A 20674-nucleotide genomic window follows, 5' to 3' on the forward strand; every position below is an offset into this window, starting at 1 on the left:
GAGCAGATGGTCTGTGGAGAGATGTGACTATTCATCCTTAGGGAAAATTAAAAAGTGAAATGCTTCCTATCTCAATCAGACTCTGAAAAATTGGTTCATGCCTTTATTTCTAGTGGATTAGAGTATTGTCACTGGGCTGACAAAGCAGGTCTTACATAAACTCCAGCTTGTTCAGAATGCTGCGGCTAGACTTTTAACTAGAACCAAGACGTTTGAACACATTGCTCCCGTTTATCTTCTCTTCACTGGCTCCCAGTAAAGCAAATGATTGATTTTAAAGTGCTTCTCGTTGTTTTTAAATCCATCAGTGGTTTAACTCCCTCCTATGTTTCTGACATGCTTGAACCATACCCTTGGCTTAGATCATCTGACAAAGGTCTCCTCACTGAACACCAGATAAATTCTAAATCAGGCTATGGTGCTTTCAGTCACTATGGTCCCACTCTGTGGAATTCTATACCAGCTGGTCTAAGGTCTGTTGCAACAGTGTCTTCTTTTAAAAGCAAACTAAATTCTCACAAGGATTTAGCTAGGTTTGGAGTGTGTTGTTAAACTGTACTTTAAAAAAGAAAAATCTACATTCATATGTAATTGCGACCGTCAGGTCGCAGTTACTATCAAAACCTCCGCCGGCTGTCAGTCACGTCACACGTCACACTTTTCCCCTTTTCATATCTCCACCAACGTTGCCCCTATCCATGCCAAACTGTGCACACACACTCCTTGGCTGCCAAACCACAACCTCCAACCTTCCATCTCATTTCTCACATGGCCCGCTTCTAGCGCCACCATGAGGCCGATTCTTGCGAAACACATTTTTGGACACTGCTCCTACAGATTTTGCCCTAAAATCACACACAGCGGTACACAGTATGTCTAGAGTCCTGTCATCAACATGGATCTGTCTCATTTAGCGCCACCATCAGGCCGATTTTTTCAAACACATTTTTGGACACTGCTCCTACAGATTTTGCCCTAAAATCACATAAAGCGGTGTATACATGTGACCTGTGATGGGCAGTAGCTAGCTACAAGTAGCTTAGCTACATAGCTTAACTACATTTCTAAGTAGCGTAATGGAAACTAGCAAAATGTATCTGGGGATAGCTTGTAGTGTAGTTGAGCTATATTTAATCAAGAGTAACTAGTAATGTAGCTTACTACATTTTCCAAGTAGCTGGGCCATCACGGTCGGGATGAATAAACAGATTAATAGAACAGTCATTACAATAGTGTCCCCAATAGTGAGGGTATACATTTAATTTAAAGCCAGACAGAAGGTTTCCAGTTTCAGTCTGTTTTAAAATAAACCTTTTTTTTGCCATCATTTTTTGCCTGCATGCCCATTTGTTTGGTGGAAAAAAGAAGACATAAAAAGTAGTGTTGATGTAGCTAGCTATTTTTGTCCTGTAGCTTGTAGTGTAACTTGCTACATTTCTCTGGGGATAGCTTGTAGTGTAGTTGAGCTATATTTAATCAAGAGTAACTAGTAGTGTAGCTCACTATATTTTCCAAGTAGCTTGCCCATCACAATCAGGGAGAACACTGGTTGAGTTCATTTTGTGTCACTGCTGACCTTTGCGGTTACGGTTTGGGACCCGACAAGAGACAGCTTTCTCTTCAACAAGGCAACGCTCCCCTCCCTCCCTCCCTCCCTCCCTCCCTCCCTCCCTCCCAGGGTGAGAGTTGATGCAACCATACTGCTACTAGTGTGACTGTAGTGTAGGAGGAGAGAGCAGGCTGACAGCGCAGACAGCAGCGCATGGAGGAGACAGAGGCACATTAAATCAATTTAAACCGGTAACGCAAATCTAGATTTTAACCACTTTAACTGTTTTATTTTTCATGCTTTAACTATTGAAAAATAGCTGATATACAAGCTCACAGCGCCGCACTGCGAGCTTGTAGATCTGCTATTTTTGAAAAAATCTAGAAAATGTGTGCAAGTCTTTGAATATTTTGACCCGATTCTATAAAATGTCTTCTAAATCCTTCTTCTAAATCAGTAGGTTCTCAATTTCTTTTATGTCAAGGACCCCCAAAATTATATGTATTTGGCCACGGACCCGCCATCTCAAAATATGTTGTTCCAGGGACCCCACAGTAGCAGAGATTTGATTTAAAAAGTTTGCATTAGAAAATGATATATTCAAAGATTTGCACACATTTTCATGATTTTTCAAAAATAGCAGATCTACAAAGCTCATAGCGCGGCACTCGGTGCCGCGCTATGAGCTTATAGATCTGCTATTTTTCAATAGAATAATTCCAGGTCTAAATGGCTTAACAGCGGGGTCCGAAGAGGAGCGAAGGCTACCATGCCATCGCTGACAGGCAGAACCACCGCAGGACGCTGCGTGCCCACACCCGGGGCAGCCACCAAACCACCACTCTAACCCAGGACGCTGCGTGCCCACGCACGGGGCAGCCACCAAACCACCACTCTAACCCAGGACGCTGCGTGCCCACGCACGGGGCAGCCACCAAACCACCACTCTAACCCAGGACGCTGCGTGCCCACGCACGGGGCAGCCACCAAACCACCACTCTAACACCGCCTGCCCACACCCGGGGCAGCCACCAAACCACCACTCTAACCCGCCTGCTGTCCATGTGTTTCTCCTCGGTAAGTCCTCTCCTTCTGGGGTTGTCTCTATCAACTTGTCTCATTGTTGGACAAGAGCAGAACTTTGGTTGGAATTATGGGCTAGAATTGATAAGCGCAACAGATAGATTGAAGTATGTTTAATTTCCCCTCATTGCCAAATATATTGAATCAAAATTGATTTGAAATAACTCTAAATCACATGAAAAATAAATTAAATCTAAGTGGGGAAAAAAACGTATGTAACTCTAAATCTGATTTTATCAGATCCAATTTGGGAAAGTGATTTAATACATGTTTTTAGTTTAATTCATAACCTGTAGGTAGGCAGTACTGTACTGTAGGTCTTTGTAGTTGAGCATTCTCATTTAAATACTTGGCTTACAAAAGTCTGTAGTTGCCTAGTGTTAATAATAATAATAGTAATAATAATTCATCAAAACTCTTCACTTAGTAGATTCAAAGGCAGAATATAAATACTTACTCTGCATTGGCGCGACCTTGGATGGTTTATTCTTTATTTAACTAAATGCAGTAGAATTTAAAGAGATGTTTTCTCCTCTGAGCATTTAAACTGAGAACATTTTGTTCACCATGCAGGCACTCTGTCCAGATTTGACTGCGATCACTATGACTTCCACAATTTCTGACAATCTACAGTATATCTCTGGTGTGCTACAGTACAAGCTCGAACCTTTCAGACAAGAACAAAATTGTACTCTCAAATTGTAGGCAACATTAGTTATCACATAACCCAGGCAGGACGAATCCTTCTCATAACAGGTATTAGCAATATGGATAGTAATTTATATCAACACCACCCCAACCACGGATATTTATAATTAAGCTTTGATGGCATTCTGATAACACGGTGATAGATCTAATCAAAAAGCACGGCTGATATGAGGTTTGCCCATCAAAGACATCTGCTAATCCAGTGCTCAGCCTTCGAGAGGATGGATCATTATGGTGCAAAAAGAGGGGAAATGATTTCATGTGCATTTCATTTGAAGAGGTTCTCAACGGGTACAGAAATAGAAAAGTAATTCCTTCATACCATATAGCTAAACCATACTGCTTGTTCAATTTAATCCCCCAACCCGCTAAGCCCAAACAAATTAAGCCGGTACATCAAACCAATTTAACCTACGTGCAGCTTAGCTGTGTTGCACTGACTGCACATCGCAATGCATGGCATGCGCTCAATTAATATGAACATCAGCACTGAACTTCTGCACACAATGCTCAATATCATGTATTGTTATGCCTGGGTATGTAAGCTGTGTTCATCAAGGGAGGGGAATAGGTGATACTTAGTCGTGCATTGTGTCTTGTAGAGAAAATAGGCAAAGTACAACTGGCAATGCGTTGTAAATCGTCCATTTATCCTGGGAGACAACGGTACGCAACTAAGTATAAATCAGTCTTTTGTATTCCCCTGTGGGATTCGACGTCTAGTCAACATCTAAATTCAGCTTTTGCGTCATCGTAATGAACATCTCAATAAGAGGACAATTCAAAAATACTTAAGCAATTTCGTCCCCCAAAAAAGCACTCTCTGTATTGAGTGTATTCTATGATCACCAAAAATACACGTAAGACATTTAATAAAACACACACACACTACTATTATTTTTGTTCATTGAATACTTGTTTCTATCTCAACCCCCCACACAGCACACTCACACCAAACAAAGCTGTGGTTTAGACAGAGCCCAAAAGCAACCAACTGAAGACCCGGAGGTGTGTAGCGAGACAGACAGCCATGGTGGGCGTCAGCATCTACAACGTCTCCAGCACGTCTTGCTGGGTGAGCTGGCCGCCGGCCCCCGGCTGCCTGGACACCTTCTACAGCGTGCTGTACGACCCCAACTGGAGCTCGCTGCTCATGGTCTACACGCGGCGGAGCTTCATGCACGAGGAGCGCATCCCCGCCAGCCACACCGCCACGCGCCTCTCCAACCTGGCGCCGCTCACCACCTACTTCCTGTGCGTGACGTGCCAGGCGGCCAACCCGGCGCGGGAGCAGTGCAGGGTAAAATGTTGTTTACTTGTCTATAAATGTCTCTGTGGCTCTGGGCCCAGCTACATCCTAGACATGCTGAAGCCATATGAACCCACGAGAACCCTTAGGTCATCTGGGACTGGTCTGCTAATTGTTCACACAGTTGGAACAAAACATGGTGAAGCAGCCTTTCACAACTATGCACCACAAACCCACCCTGTGGACAACATGCCTTCCGGTTGGTTCTAGCGGAAGTGGCGGAAGTGCTGCGTTTAACGGAAGTTACGTCATGCGTTGCAGTCTTCCGTTGAAATTCTCACGGCGGAAGTTGAACAGTCTCTGCCTGATATTGTCACCAGGCTTTTCTCTTCGCAGATGAGTGAAGCCTGGCTACGCGAGGCTACCACAAACCTGGAAAAAATATTCCAGGATACATCAGACAATCCCCAACCATAGCCGTTTTTAAGTTTAAAAACCTATTTATTTAATATTGCTTACTCTACCCCATGATTTATATCCTCTTTTCTTGTTTTGAATGTATGTATTGTATTTTTAATTTACCGGTACTTTTAAATTGCATTGTTGCACTCTGAATGCATTCGTTTTTATTCTGTAAAGCACTTTGAATTGCCTTGTATGAAAGGTGCTCTATAAATAAAGTTGCACCTTGCCTTGCCAGGTGTTCAGCACGCTGGGCGACAGCGCCGACGCGGCCGAGGGCGTGGGCTGGGAGCTGGCGGTGGGCGTGTGGATGGCCAGCAGCCTGCTGCTGCTGGTGATCGCTGGCGTGCTCCTGTGGAGCTGCCTGTACACCGTCTGCCCCGTGCGGCCCAGGTAGGGGTGAGCCATATGGTGATTAACCCATTTAGGCCTGAACACATTATGACGCAATATTTTATGCTTTAACTATTGAAAAATAGCAGATATACAAGCTCACAGCGCGGCACCGAGTGCCGCGCTGCGAGCTTGTAGATCTGCTATTTTTGAAAAATCGTGAAAATTAGAATTTTGACCCGATTCTATAAGTGTCTTTTGAATCCTTCTAAGATTTTTGGAGAAAACCTATGTTTCTATGTCAGCAATCTGGCCAGCCATCGTCAAAGAAAAGGTCCTTTTCACTTAACTGGAGCTCAGTTAGTCTGTTCTTGAGAGACTACTATGTCAGTGGTGCTCAAACCTTTTCATGTGAAGGACCCCCAAAATGATATGTATTTGGCCACAGACCCCCATCTCAAAATATCTAGTTCCAGGGACCACCCAGAAGCAAAATTTGATTTACAAACGTTCGCTTTGAAAATACATATATTCGAAGATTTGCACACATTTTCACGACTTTTTCAAAAATAGCAGATCTACAAGCTCGCAGCGCGGCACTCGGTGCCGCGCTGTGAGCTTGTATATCTGCTATTTTTCACTGGTTAAAGCAGTCAATAATTCTAGGCCTAAATGGGTTAAATATCATTGAGACGATACAATGTCTCCACGATATGCCTTTTCAGAGATATTGTATATATCGTGATACAATGAGGGAGAGTCTTGTAAAGAAAATATCCTGTTGAATTGTTAATACAGAGCCTTCATTTTGCAGAATTCATTTAAACCTGCATTTTGGTCTAAATCAGTGGTTCTCAAACTTTACAATGGCAAGGTCTCCCCTTGACTCTGACAGTTTACAAGTGAAACCAAATGGACCCGTATTTCATTTGTATACTGTCAGAGAGTTACAGAGAGTTACATACTTGTAAGGGTCAATTTAGACCCCAGAGAGTCCCTGGACCCCACTTTGAGGACCACTGGTCTAAATGGACTGTTACTCCTTTTTTCTTTTTGTTTTTGTAGGTGGTCGTACTGTTAAGTAACATGACAATGAATTAACCATAAAAACCAACACGAAACCGAATCGTGATAAGATCGTGTATCGTGAAACAGCTTGGAAAAATATAGTAATATTGTATTTTTCCCATATCGCCCACCCCTATGCCCAGGCGGAGCGGCAGCCCCCTGGCCCACCAGCACCACCACCATGGGGGGGCCTCCGGCTCTGACTGCCTCTACACCCCCAGCAGCAGCAGCAGCAGCAACAGCTGCTGTGACGGTGACGCCAAGCGGGCCGCCGTCCAGAAGCCCCTCCACCTGGTCAAGACTGACGATGGCCATGTCATCGCCCAGGGCCAGCTGTCGAGGTCGCCCGCTAAGCCGCCCGACCCGGTCTGAACTGGCTGAATCGGGGTCACGCTAGCATATTTATTTTTATTTGTAATTTATCCACCGCTGAAATCCCATTAGTTGCTAAGTTGAAGTGAAAATGTTTTTTTTTTTTCAGGGGTATTTAAAAACTAAATCCCCGTCGACATCTCCGTGCTTTCCATTTGGTACACTTGAATATTATATACGATTTGTTCTCCTGTCTTCAATACATTCCACACAACAGAATGCAATTGTCGCTTCTTTGCGCACAAATTATTTTATTAATTAACAACATTCCGGTGATATGACTTCGGTTGAGGCAGTCACCGCCTACACACTACCATATTTGTTTATTCTGTACAGAAATGGTTTCGGTTATTTCACGCCGATTCCCAAAGGCTGTCAATGTAAGCACATATTTGTAATACGTAGCAAATGCTTGTCTGTGTAATACGTGACTTACTGTATATACACTGCCACGGATGTTGTGTTCACCAAACAACAGATACACATAATTAAAAGCCTTGTGTGCTACACGAAAATAAATGTTATGTGGATGTGTATAAAAGGAGTAAGAGGTTTCCATACCTTGGACCCATACAGGTACTGGGGCTGTGCATTGGGGGGCTTGTCTCTCTGGAACTCCTGTGAGAAGGGCAGCACCGTGCGAACAAACCTAAAGACATGAGCAGTGACGTCAAGATTTATGTTGCTCAGGATGACTCATTCCACAAAGGAAACTCATTTATTGATCAAGACAATCAATTAGCTGAGGCCTAATATCCACATAGCAACCAAGGCCATGAATCATCCAAGTGTTGCGTCACATTCTGCTGTAGGTCTGAAAAGATCTATGCTTCTACGCATTAAGCATTTATGTATGTGAATAATGAAGCATTAGTATCATGAACGAGTTAAGAACCACAACCGTGCTTTGTGGCTGACCGAACTACAAAGTAGGGATGGTCCGATCAGGTTTTTTGGAACCGATCACCGAGCACCGATCACAAAAGTTTGATCACCCGATACCGATCAATCACCGATCCGATCAAGTTATTATTTATATAATATTTATATTTTCTAAATGTTAATGTTTTAACTTTAATTAATTAATTCACTCATTAATTCATTTATATATTTGCCTTATAGTTATTTAGCATTACTATGTATTTATTATCATAGCAGTAACTAATTATTCCTTCAGCACTGTGGAAATCAATACCCCAAAATGGCCTCAAGTGGGCATACTGAACGGCTGGTTGATCGGATGCACCGATCGGATCGGATCGGTGAATTTACCTTTTGATCTAAACCACCGATTATCGCCGATCACGCTTTGATCGGCCCGATCCGATCCATTGCCGATTGATCGGTAACATCTCTACTACAAAGGGTTGTGAAATGCTGAGCACCCAACAATTAAAGATCTCATGCTGAACATATTCAAAATGTCTCTTTTTAACTGCATTCGAGGACATCAGGACGATTTATTATTTGTTGCTCACTTGTGTCGCGCACTGAAAATACCATGTCTACAAGTTTGTGACTCGTTGTGTGTTTCCCAAGAATTTGATTGACTATGAAAGACTGCCTCAACCCTGCAGAACAGAGGATGTACTAGAGGCAGACTGGTACATCCAGAGACCTCATGCTGTTTGAGCAGTGCTCACGTGGTCCGTGTGACGGCAGACGTCAGGTCCAGACAATGAATTGCCTGGAAGGGTATTCATTCTTCTGTGATCACGCCAGGGGGTCCCCTCTACCCTTATACAGGGAGTTCTGTGATCACACCAGGGGGTCCCCTCTACCCTTATACAGGGAGTTCGGGAAAAAGTGACGCCTCGAGCAGGAAAAGAAATCTTCACGCTCAGGACTGGAGCGTCCTTGAGAACGGCTGCATTCATAATTAACATATAGCTGAAGAAAATCAGCATCCGTGCGATTTATGCTTGTGCGCCTCCTGGGTTTCAACCATGTTCAAAGTGGTTAAGTAGAGCAGGGGTTTTCAAAGTGGGTGACGGGGCACCCTGGGGTGCCGCGACGGCAGTCCAGGGGTGCCGCGAGATCATTTGGTAATATTTGGAATTTATTTGAACACTTAAACAAATATTTGGTATTATTTTAAACTTGAAGTACAGAGTTATTTTCAGTAAGTTTTGACCAAAATGGCTATTATCTCAATGTTTTCCTCGCAAAATAATCACTAAAATATCGTCACTGTCGGACAGAAACCTTGTATCTCCAAGTTTCAAATGTGTACGTCTTTTGGTAAAGCAAAGCACTGCTTCATCATACAAGACTGTCGCACAAAACTAGTGAAAACAGCCGATCTACAAGCACACAACGCCTCGCGATGCGAGGCGTTGTGTGCTTGTAGATCTGCTGTTTTCACTAGTTTTGTACATTTTATAGATGATTAATACAAAAAGAAACGGTTTTGGACATACAAGGTTTCCACCCGACAACTACGAATAAGGTGCTGGGAGTGAAAATGATAATGTAGGGGTGCCTCGGATTAAAACAATATTTATGGGGTGCCCTGAGACAAAAAGATTTGGGGACCCCTGACGTAGAGTACTGCCAAGCAGGGAAGGAGCAGGGACTCACAGCGGGGCATTCTGGGGAACTGACTGACCTGTTGGTGGAGCCGTTGTAGCAGTAGTTGGGTAAGAAGTCGTAGTTGAGCTCCCAGAAGACGTGCAGCGTTATCCTACCGTAGGGCGCCGACACGTTGTGGTTGGCCTCGCGGAACATGGCGTCCATGCTGTCCAGTGTCAAGAACTTGCTGAGGAGTTTGTGGGTCATTCGGTTGATGTCCAGGAGACCTTCCAGTTCCTACCACATGGGAAGGACAAAGAGGGGAGAGAGAGAGAGAGCATTTCAGGAGGGCACAAACAAGCTACTCCCATTCTTACTGTGGCTCAAGGAGGACGGACAGAAGTACACATTGGTATGCCCTATGGCAGGGGTTCCCAAACCTTTTAGCTCAAGACCCAAAAAAGAAATGAGATGTTTGCCCGGGGTTACATGTCTCCATTCCGACATGCTGCCATTCCTACATCCCTCCCATTCCGACACTAATCCTATACCTAACCCTAACCTCTATGGAAGTGTTGCCACTCCGACAATAAGAAGTCAATGTCGGAATGGCAGCATGTCGGAATGGAGAGCGCCCCCCCCTTTGCCCGGGACCCAAACTAGTGTAAACAGCCGATCTACAAGCTCACAACGCGTCGCTTTGTGCCACATTGTGAGCTTATAGATCATCTATTTTCACTACTTCTTAAACATTTGTTTTCTAATTTATCGAATTTCTTTGATTTCTTTTTATCGTGAAATTACATAGAAAAATCATTGTTTTTGTAATGTTTTTTTTAAACTGTTTTGAAATAATAATTAAAAACTAAATGTAGGAAACCAAAAGATTCGGGGACCCATAAAAAATGTTTCCACGAACCACAAATGGGTCCCGACCCACTGTTTGGGAACCAGTGCCGTATGCATAGTGTGTGTGTGTGTGTGTGTGTGTGTGTGTGTGTGTGTGTGTGTGTGCGCGTGCGTGCGTGCGTGCGTGCGTGTACAGGCGAGTGGCTACTCTCTGAAGGGAAAGGGAGTTACAGTTACAGTGTGTTATGCGTGCATGATGTGTACCATGATGGAGGTGAGGTCCTCGCTCTCAAAGCGGTTGATGGCCAGCTCCAGAGACTTGTAGAGCGCAGCAGACACCCTCTGAGTGAGCAGCCGGTTGAGGTCGATGGAGCGGCCCAGGAGCTGAGGGATCATCATGACAGGTTCAGAGGTGGAGGAATTACTAGCGATACCAGTGTAGAAATACAGGTGAGAAACAAGCGTCTCCTCTGCATGTCTTTTTGTTTAGGCACTGGGTGCTCAGCTAAAGATATACCGCAACTAGGTTCTAATACCACCAAAGTGGGGAAAAAAGTGGCACTCCAAAATAAAGGATGAAAGACAGACTTGGATTCACATTTTGTTCTAGAACGCGAACACGTTATGGCCTCAACCTTTCAGTTTTCTACCAGTGTAGAAATATTCTGTTACAAGTAAAGGTCCTGCTTTTATTGAGTAAAAGTACAAAGATTTTGGCATAAAAATATACTTACAAGTACAAAGAGTTAAAATACTTGTGGTTTTCACAACGCATCGCATTGCATCGTGAGCTTGTAGATCTTTGAAAAGCTGAGGTATAAAATACGGCTTAATGTACAGCCGGAGGCCGAGTTGAAGGAGATGGGTCTCTCATGGGGCACGGCACAACTGGCCGCCAAAGAACGGGATAGGTGGAGGAACATTATCGAAGCCTTATGCCCCATAGGGGGCGAAGAGCATAAAGTAATGTACAGCCTGTTAGTGTAAGTAACTAGTAACTAAAGCTTTCAAATAATTGCAGAGTGGAGCAAAAAGTACAATGTTTGCCTCTGGGATGTAGTGGAGTAGAAGTATAACGTATTGTGAATAATTGAAAACTGTACCTAAAAGGTGTAGAGTACATATACAAGTAGCCGGGACCCGCTGTTATGTGTCATTCTCTATGTGGGTAGGAAGGTGAGAGTAATTACCTGGACATGACGTTGCTTTAGCAGAGTCTCATAGCGGTTGGAAGCCGGCCAGGGGATGTTGGCACCCTGGTTCTTACAGTCAGTTCTCAATCGCTTGTCCAGGAGCAGGCTGAAGGGAACGGAGAGTAGAGATTTACATCAACATCTTATGTCGTCACTGTCGGTCAGAAACCTCCAGATCTCCATATTGTAACTTTTTCAGTTTTTCCATAAATTAATGCCCTAATTGATCATACTAAAATGTCACACACAAGTATCAAAAGTAGATCCACAAGCTTGAATGAAACACAGCACAAAGTGATGCATTTTGAGCTTGTAAATCTGCTACTGTTGTACCCTGACAAGTAACAATTTTGGACATATGAGGTTTCCACCTGAGAGAGACGATTAATAATAATAATACACTTATCACACCCAATGGGGTACAATAATCACCAGTACAGTACAGAGACAATAAACGTATCAAATTATATTTACCTTCCTGCTAGGATCTTATAATAGGCGAATATCTGATCGGCCAGTTTGTACACAAACTGATCAAAACACAAGTTCACCTGGAAGAAAAAAAAAACGATTTGCGAATGTTAGAAATGCGCATGTAGGGAAGGAAATCTCTCTGTGCTTTACCTGCACACATCAAGGAAAATGGACCTGTAACATATCATGTGGTGCTTTTTCTTTCTTTCTTATATAATAGCAAAGAACAGGCATTAACCCATTTAGAACGGGTACACATTTTGTGTATCATTATTTTATGCTTTAACTATCGAAAAATAGCAGATATACAAGCTCACAGCGCGGCACCGAGTGCCGCGCTGCGAGCTTGTAGATCTGCTATTTTTGAAAAACCATGAAAATTTGAATTTTGACCCGATTCTATAAGTGTCTTTTGAATCCTTCTAAGATTTTTTGAAAAACCCTATGTTTCTATGTCAGCAATCTGGCTAGCCATTGTCAAAGAAAAGGTCCTTTTCACTTAACTGGAGCTCAGTTAGTCTGTTCTTGAGAGACTAACTATGTCTGTGGTTCTCAAACCTTTTCATGTAAAGGACCCCCAAAATGATATTTATTTGGCCACGGACCCCCATCTCAAAATATCTAGTTCCAGGGACCACCCAGAAGCAAAATTTGAGTTACAAACGTTCGCTTTGAAAATACATAATATTCAAAGATGTGCACACATTTTCACGACTTTTTCAAAAGTAGCAGATCTACAAGCTCGCAGCGCGGCACTCGGTGCCGCGCTGTGAGCTTGTATATCTGCTACTTTTCACAGGTTAAAGCATCCACAAATTGTAGGCCTAAATGGGTTAACCTGTACCAACGTACCACTGTACATCACCTCTTAAAACATCCCAAAACTATTTTGATGGACGTCCCTGATCAACAGATGAGATCAAGCTGTATATTTTAGAACCATGGAAAGCTCTTGGTAACTAGGTTAGCAAAGTGTTACATAAAGGGTTATACAACCCCATAACTGCAGTCAAGCAAGATGATAGAGTGGATATAATAAGGAGATGGAAATTATAATAGGGGACTACATTGAATGACAAATACAAAGATGTTCTTGAAGGACAAAATCATCCTACATGTACCTTGCAAGTGGCAGTGTGCGGGTTAGCGGTTATTGTTGATGTTCACAGGTTAGTTAAGCTTCAAAAATACATTATCCAAAGAAAAAACACAGTTTTTTTTAACCGTTACCTCAGCTTCAATTTCATCGTAGAGAAACTGCTTCTTGAATTTGGTCAAGGCGTAGTGTGCACTGTCATTGTACAGGTCCAGAGGATAGAGCACATATCTGAGAAGAGACGGAATTCACAAAATGTTAAACTAGAAGAAAGAAGGGGCGCCCGCTGGCCTACTGGTCTGGGTGCATAGTACCACTTAGGCATTGCCACATAGGCATGGATGCCTGGCGGCATCCAATGGAACCGCCGGTTCGATTCCCGATCCGGACAACCTTTGCCCTATGTCACTCCCCGTCTCCCCCCCCATTTCCTGTCAGTCTACTGTCCTATCAATAAAGGCATAAAAGCCCCCCCAAAAAAAACTTAAAAAAAGAAAAGAAGAAAAGAGAAAAAGTAGATAAACAGAAGAGACAAAGCAGCTAAATATGTTGAGTAGATTAGTAGTCCTTTCACCAGTGGACAATGACAACCAGGTTTACAGTGGATTTTAGATTTTGGGTCCAAATAAGTAAAATACCTCACAGTTTTGTTATGTTATGCACATCAATATATTCTGTCACTGGTGTGCAGGACAAAGTAAAGCTATTTGAAACGCAAAGTAACAGCATCAAAAGGAAAAAGTCTGCGAAACTGCTTAGTGTTCTGCGCTTTTAGAAGTAGGGACAAAGACAAGTGACAAGCTTTTATACACAATAAAATATATATAACAATAATCACAGGAATTTAAAGAGCGCAAGTCACAATTCATGAAATCATTGAATGTCTGCCCTTGTGTTTCAAATGCAAGCATCCACTGTCAAAGTGTCACAGCATCTACCAGCTCAATCAGTACTTTACAGCAAGACGTATTTTATCTGTTTTTGTGCCTTGCAATTATACACCTACGGCTATGTCCTGGCCTTGCAGAATGCCAGCTTTAATTTGAGGCTTGCGTCAGATGGATAGTTAACAAATGGGCCTTGCATCAGCATGCTTACCCCCCGGCTCCACCGGGCGCGTCGAGCGTCGCGTCAACGTCAACGCTGGGAACGCTCCCGTTTTAGTCAATGAAGGGTGCTCCACTGCCGACGTCAACGTCCGCGTCGGACGCTCAAATTCGCCCCGGTTCATTTTTTGACGCCGTCCGACGCCGGCATGACGCCGTCATTTTGGTGGAGCCCTAGCCTTATGCTTTTCAGGCTGTACAAAACATGAGCCATTGTTCCCGAACTTCCCGTGTTCATTCATTATCACATGGGAGCTACTTTGGCAAATCAGCAGAGAGACCACAAAGTACACATAAACTAATAACCAGTAAGACTCCCTAATCGGGAGATAAGCGACCATCAGGTCGCATACACAAACTTTGGAAGGCAATGGTAGCCAATCAGGAGGGAATATGGGAAATGGGACAGATCCATGTTGACTGTAGAGATACTGTGTATCGCTTTACGTTATTTTAGGGCAAAATCTGTAGAAGCAGTGTCCAAAAATGTGTTTTTCAAATATCGGCCAGATGGTGGCGCTAGATGGGACAGGAGAATGTTGATGACATGACTGTAGAGATACTGTGTACCGCTTTGTGTGATTTTAGGGCAATATCTGTAGGAGCAGTGTCCAAAAATGTGTCTTGCAAGAATCGGCCTCATAGTGGCGCTAGAAGAGGGCCATGTGAGAAAGGCGGGGTGGAGGTTATGATTTGGCAGGCAAGGAGTGTGTGTGCAAAGTTTGGCATGGATAGGGGCAACGGTGGCGGAGATATGAGTACGGGAAAAGTGTGACGTGACTGACGGACAGCCGGTGGACGTTTTGATAGTAACTGTGACCTGACGGTCGCAATTAATATTGTGCTCAAGTTAACCATTGGCTTTCACAGACCCTTGCAATGTGAGGAGCATCGCTGCACTCTGCATCTTCAGAAAGACCCGATATCGATGCTACAAATCCACTTTACTGCAAACATATTTAGCATAAAGTTCACCTGAGCAGAGATGGTGACGGCCTTTTTTTGTTCATTGTTGCCGTGTCTGCCATTTGTCATGGAGACACGATGAAGGATTATGTCAAATGTAACATGCCAATGACCCCATCGGAGTGCAGTGGGAGAGAAGAACAGTGGTGTGTGAAGGAAACGATAAAATGCAGAGCTTAATGCTGCAAGTAAGTAGACCATGTGGTAGTGATGCGCGGGCCGACCCGGTGCCCCCACCCGTCCGCCAACCCGCCCGCATGCGGGTGGGTGGGTCAAGGTTTTCAGACTCAATTGGCGGGCGGCGGGCGGGCGGGTTATCACCACTCTCATCTCATGTGCAAAAAATAAATAAGAATAATCACCTGTTCTCATTTGCCTTTTATTCTTAATAAGAGTAGGCCTATAAGAATAAGAATACAACGTTTGAATACGAGCACGAGCGAGCGAGTTTTAAAATGCGCCAGAGAGGAGCGAGGTTTCTCCTCCGCTCCTTGGTGCGAGGACCGTCCCAATTCCGCTCCTGTTGGGCCTGCGAACCACATTTTGCCAACATTTGACACAACGTGAGCACAGCAGAGAAGTTGCACAAACAATTCAGCGCATGTCGCTGATCAGGATTTCTATTATATGTCTCTGTCATCCATACAAGTCCGTTTATAAATACTTCGTGTCGGTTAAGTTATAGAACCAGCCAGTCAACGGATATGATTTGAAACACAACTTTCGCATGTGAGACGGATTTTTTGACTGAATGAACCAACCACGCTCACCTCGATTCGCTCCCAGTCCCATCTCTCCAATCTGGTGATTAATCAATAACCAACAGGATTTAATATTGTCCGTCTTTTGCAGTCTGTTTAAAGTGCGAGGCGCTGTATAAATATGATTGACAGAAAACCTGAAACGCCATTCTTACCCCGACGATGCCCCAGAGAGAATGAACGTCTTTGAATGAATGGCTTTTAGGCTAAACCCCAATTTGAACAACACGTTTGTTTATTTAGCCCATGACAATATTGTGCTACTGTAAACCTTTCTGTAAAGCGACTTTGGGAGCGACGTTGTGTGCTTGTAGATCGGCTATTTTAACTATTTTAAATCATTTTTAAAATGATAAATACAAAATGAACGGTTTTGGACATACAAGGTTTCCACCCGACAACAACGATATAATAACTATGGTAGTACTAGATTCATTAGAACACAGATAATGCCTCCCCCCTCCCCTTTTTCCTGAAAAGCAGCGGTTTTGCAAATAAGGGGTATCCCCCCCGATGGTGAGGAGATGCACTCACTCCATCATGGAGGACTCCCTGCTCTCCAGGATGTGGTCGGTCAGGATCCAGGGCATGGACATCTCGATGGGGAACTGGATCCTGCGGCCCATGGTCAGCTCCAGGAAGAACTCCCTGAACCAGAGCTGGGAGAGGTCGCAGCACTGCTGCAGGGTCTCTGGGTTTGGGAAGAGAAACACGAGGACCAGTTCATCTTCTATCCCAGTGGTTCTCAAACCTAAATGTACCCTGGTCCATTCCAGACCCGACTTTAGAGTACCGGTGTTCAATCCAATGATACGTCTGCACGGTAAAGACTGATTCACTGTTATAAAAAAAAGAAAGTACACAATCCTAACAATTACATATGTTGAACTATTATTCATCCACTGTGTCTTGGCTAATGATGAAATGAGCATCTTTATAAACAGTGTTGGGCTCCAGTTTGGAGGCTGTTACGGACCCGCCCTTCCATATCCGATAATTTGCACACACACATGTATGCATCATTTGCGTATCTGCTCCAGGCACCGGATCAGTAGCCTGCAAACTCCTGAAAATAGTAATTTGTGACTTTTGGGGAAATGGTAACTACTATTATTACACAAAACGTTAAAGTAATTTGTAATATTACGAATAACATTGGCACTGGCATCTTCCCACAGAACAGTGCAGTAATTTCATAATGGGAGTCCAAGGGACACACAGCCTCTCACCGCTGAAGTTCAGCAGGTGCGTGTAGAAGAAGGACTCGCGGTGGAACTTCTCGATGTCCAGGATGGTGGGGCCTTCCATGGTGCTCCGCAGTGTCTTCTTGGAACCACTCTTGTCAGCGACCAGGGACTCCAGCATCGTTCTCACCATGTAGAGCTGCATTTACAGGAACATGATATGATTTACCAAAGACAAGCGAACAGGAGTTTTCCTTAATGTCAACATTGCAGGCTGCTCCAATGTTTTGTTTTAACAGTCATTTTAGTATTCTTTTTTTGGCAACACTCTGGTATAGTAAGTAAGTAGGTCAGACAGGCTTATTGTCGGTATCAGCCGAGAACGCGGGAGTCTGTCCCCGTTAGAACCCTGGGAGATGTATTGCTGAGGTGGAGCGCCACAACTACCATCAGTTCACAGTGAGTACTTATATTAGCTCTTTTGTTATTGCAGGGAACTCCCAGAAGTTTCATCAATACACTAGTGGAAGAAGGCAACTGTCTGTAACAAATAACCCCTCGGATCTCGGTTCACCGTGGTGGAAAAGCAGCCATTTAAACAAAGTCAATTTAGCCTTTCAAATTGTTTACTCCTCTCAAATGCCTCGCCTGCTAAAAACCTATCGATCCAGGGTAGGTAAACACAGATGGTGGCTGTTTTGCTGGTTTTACAGCACAGCACCAGGAAACAGTGATTCATTCTTAGAAATGGCGATTAATCTGATAACGCAGTGCGGTTTGTCACATGATGGGAGATGCACTGCCAGCTAACGACACACAACATGCGGATAACAGGGATTATAATTCAAGCTCCACATATGATTCAATTATAGACGTAATGTTTAATTTATACTTGCTTGCGAGCCGGTGCCACATGCATCAAATAGCAGATACACGAGCCCACGTGTGGCATCACACGCTTATAGAAAGATGAGCTACTTTCAGGCAGCACAGAACACCGGCGCGCAATTAAGTATAGATAAGGCTTAAGGATGTGGTGAGGTGTGAAGTATGGTTTATTAACAGTCGTCATGAAAATAATTGATGCCGTACATACAGTGCAGTAGGAGCAATCTTAGAACAGCCTCGAGTGTGAAGGTTATTGGAGATTGCTCTCAAGCCGTGCAATGTGAAGGCCGGGTCATAGCCTCGTAAGTCCACATTATCTCCTCGCGTGTAGAGAGGATTGAACTTTTGACATCTAAATCTCCCATAAAAGTGCCATATTTGTGACTTATCTCTCCGTGTGCGAGACCACAAACAAAGGCTAAAGCCTCATTTATCCATTGTTGTATGATGTGTCCCGTGCCAACAATAGCCACACTTTGTGAGTTTGTTGAGCAGCTATTTTTGCTACAAATTACACATTAGTAAATATAGCACAGTTGCACTGCATAAAGCTTTTATCAGCCACTGCCTCCGCAATGGGAGAATAAAGACGTCCAGCTTTTTTATATGCAAGTCTGAATGTCAGTCTGGGTAATATTGGGATGAATAAAGGCATATTGAGACCTGTGTGCTGGAGGGTCCCACGGCGCGCCGGGGGACCTTGATATCAAAGCCTCCCTTTGGGTCCTTCTCCCCGCGGAGGGCAGGGTCGTTGTGCGGCTCGCGGCCTGCCTCCCAGTCACAGATGGTCTTTCTGATGGCCTGGAGGACACTGGAATGACAATCAAATGTACTTTATAGATGTTCTTATATATACACTGTATCATATATATTAGTTATGTATTTATTTCAGGTCCATTTAAATAGAGTAGTTCACCTACAAAATGTTTTTTTTTCCTATTGATTACTCATGCCATGGAGTTCAATAACATTTTTAGTTTTTTGTCGCATTCCTAAGACAATAATCTGATTGCAATAAATGTACCCCCATTGATTCCTGATAGCTTTTGGGTCTCCATCAGGAATCAATGGGGCTACATTTACTTAAATACGTTTTTCGTCTAAGGAATGCAACAAATAGGAAAAAATATTATTGAACTTAAGTCTCCATGGCATGAGTAATCAATAGGGAAAAAAAATCATTTTGGAGGTGAACTACTCCTTTAACAGAACACTGATATATATATATATATACACACAGTTAAGTCTACTAAGCTCACAGCTTGTTGTGAGCTTGTAGATCGTCTATTTTCACAACTTTTGTGCGACGCTCTTGAATGATGAAGTAGGGCATTAAAAAAGAAAACATAAAAAGTTGAAATATGGAGGAACAAGGTTTCTGCCAGACAGCACCGATACTGTATATACTTCAGTAAAGTACACACAAATCTATAATCATGAATCGCGTTTTCACTCCAAGTGAAAAATAATAACCACTTGTTCTCTTTAAGGATGCTCGGACGAGGGAAGCAGCATAGCTGTTGTCTAATGCAGGTTCCTAGGTGGGTCGTGGGTGTGGAAATGTAACAGGAAAACCGTGGTGCTACAGAACATGTTTATCAGCAGCTCAGTCTCAGAGGGAGGCCATCCATAATACAGAAACTTCAGAGGAACACGGCCAATGCAGTTCATAGAATTCAAGGGAATCTGCAGGGGACAAAAACGCACAATAATGGTGTTCCCAGTGTTGTTTTTGACACCAAATTTTGATTTAGTTTTAGTCATAGTCTTTTGAATAAAATGTATTTTAGTTTTAGTCATAATTTAGTCACCTAAAAAGTTTTAGTTTTAGTCTAATTTTAGTCGACTAAATATTATAAGATTTTAGTTGACTATCTACAGTTGATTTAGTCAACTTAAATGTATTTTGGCGGGCCTTGATGACATCGTAATGGCTGATTTTACACTTGGTTGCACACTGAAAATAGCCGATCTACAAGCTTGTAGATCTGCTATTTTCAGCATGCAACAACTGAGAGCAACCAAAACATAAAATGACTCTCTTCTCCACTAGTCCCTCCCCAACGTTTTAGTCTAGTTTTTATTTTGTTGACGAAATGGTCAATATATTTTGTCTTAGTTTTAGTCATCACAGCTTACTTTTTATTTCGTTTTTATTTCGTTTTTGTCAGTGAAAAAAACGCAGTCGACAAACATTTTTCGTCATAGTTTTAGTCGACAAAATCAACACTGGGTGTTCCATTTCACAGATCGCTAGTAATGCTGCACCGCTGCCGCATTATGACGTAGAAAAGGTCTAAAATGTTACACGCTTTCCATTTTCTATCTGAGAAAATGTTTTTGCTGTCCAATTACCCACTTACATCTCGCACTCTCAGTAGAGAAAAGGCACTGACCTTTCTCTGCTGACAGTGGGAACATGTTCACACTCAGGGTTACATTTACTCACCTCTGGGTGACGTTCTTCTTCTTCTTGATGGCTTGGCGCAGGGGGTCCCGCAGCGTGACCTGAGCGAAGTCCTGCAGAGCCGAGTAGATGGTGTGGCGGATGGCGTGGTTGAACACGCTCTCCATGCGTCCCATCAGAACCTGCAGACCTTTGATCATGGCCATCACCTGCAGCAAGGGGCGGCAATGTTCATCTAACCCATTTAGGCCTAGAATTATTGAATGCTTTAACCAGTGAAAAATAGCAGATACACAAGCTCACAGCGCGGCACCGAGTGCCGCGCTGCGAGCTTGTAGATCTGCTATTTTTTGAAAAAGTCGTGAAAATGTGTGCAAATCTTTGAATATATGTATTTTCAAAGCGAATGTTTGTA

The 20674-nt window shown here is 43.3% G+C and overlaps 2 protein-coding genes across 3 annotated transcripts in view; one reads left to right on the forward strand and one right to left on the reverse strand.

Annotated features, from left to right (window-relative positions):
• The window catches only part of cyfip1 (cytoplasmic FMR1 interacting protein 1), a 58229-nt gene that overhangs the window by 6909 nt on the left and 30646 nt on the right, over window positions 1-20674 (reverse strand). For both annotated transcript variants that reach the window (XM_080732576.1, XM_080732575.1), the window contains exons 14-23: window positions 20302-20468; window positions 18516-18663; window positions 17010-17163; window positions 16315-16471; window positions 13082-13178; window positions 11852-11928; window positions 11375-11483; window positions 10449-10568; window positions 9433-9632; window positions 7386-7473 (exon numbers count right to left, since the gene is read on the reverse strand). In XM_080732576.1, the coding sequence (XP_080588702.1) occupies window positions 7386-7473; window positions 9433-9632; window positions 10449-10568; window positions 11375-11483; window positions 11852-11928; window positions 13082-13178; window positions 16315-16471; window positions 17010-17163; window positions 18516-18663; window positions 20302-20468 (1317 nt within the window). The remainder of the gene's footprint in view (window positions 1-7385; window positions 7474-9432; window positions 9633-10448; window positions 10569-11374; window positions 11484-11851; window positions 11929-13081; window positions 13179-16314; window positions 16472-17009; window positions 17164-18515; window positions 18664-20301; window positions 20469-20674) is intronic.
• Window positions 4371-6824, forward strand: fndc9 (fibronectin type III domain containing 9; the record flags this gene model as incomplete). The annotated part of the gene is made up of 3 exons (XM_080741670.1): window positions 4371-4640; window positions 5290-5444; window positions 6596-6824. The coding sequence occupies 3 exons, from the start codon at window positions 4371-4373 to the stop codon at window positions 6822-6824; spliced, it is 654 nt and encodes a 217-aa protein (XP_080597796.1).

The sequence above is a fragment of the Nannobrachium achirus genome (genome assembly GCF_963921795.1).
Source record: "Nannobrachium achirus genome assembly, chromosome: 1".
Taxonomy (NCBI): Eukaryota; Metazoa; Chordata; class Actinopteri; order Myctophiformes; family Myctophidae; genus Nannobrachium; species Nannobrachium achirus.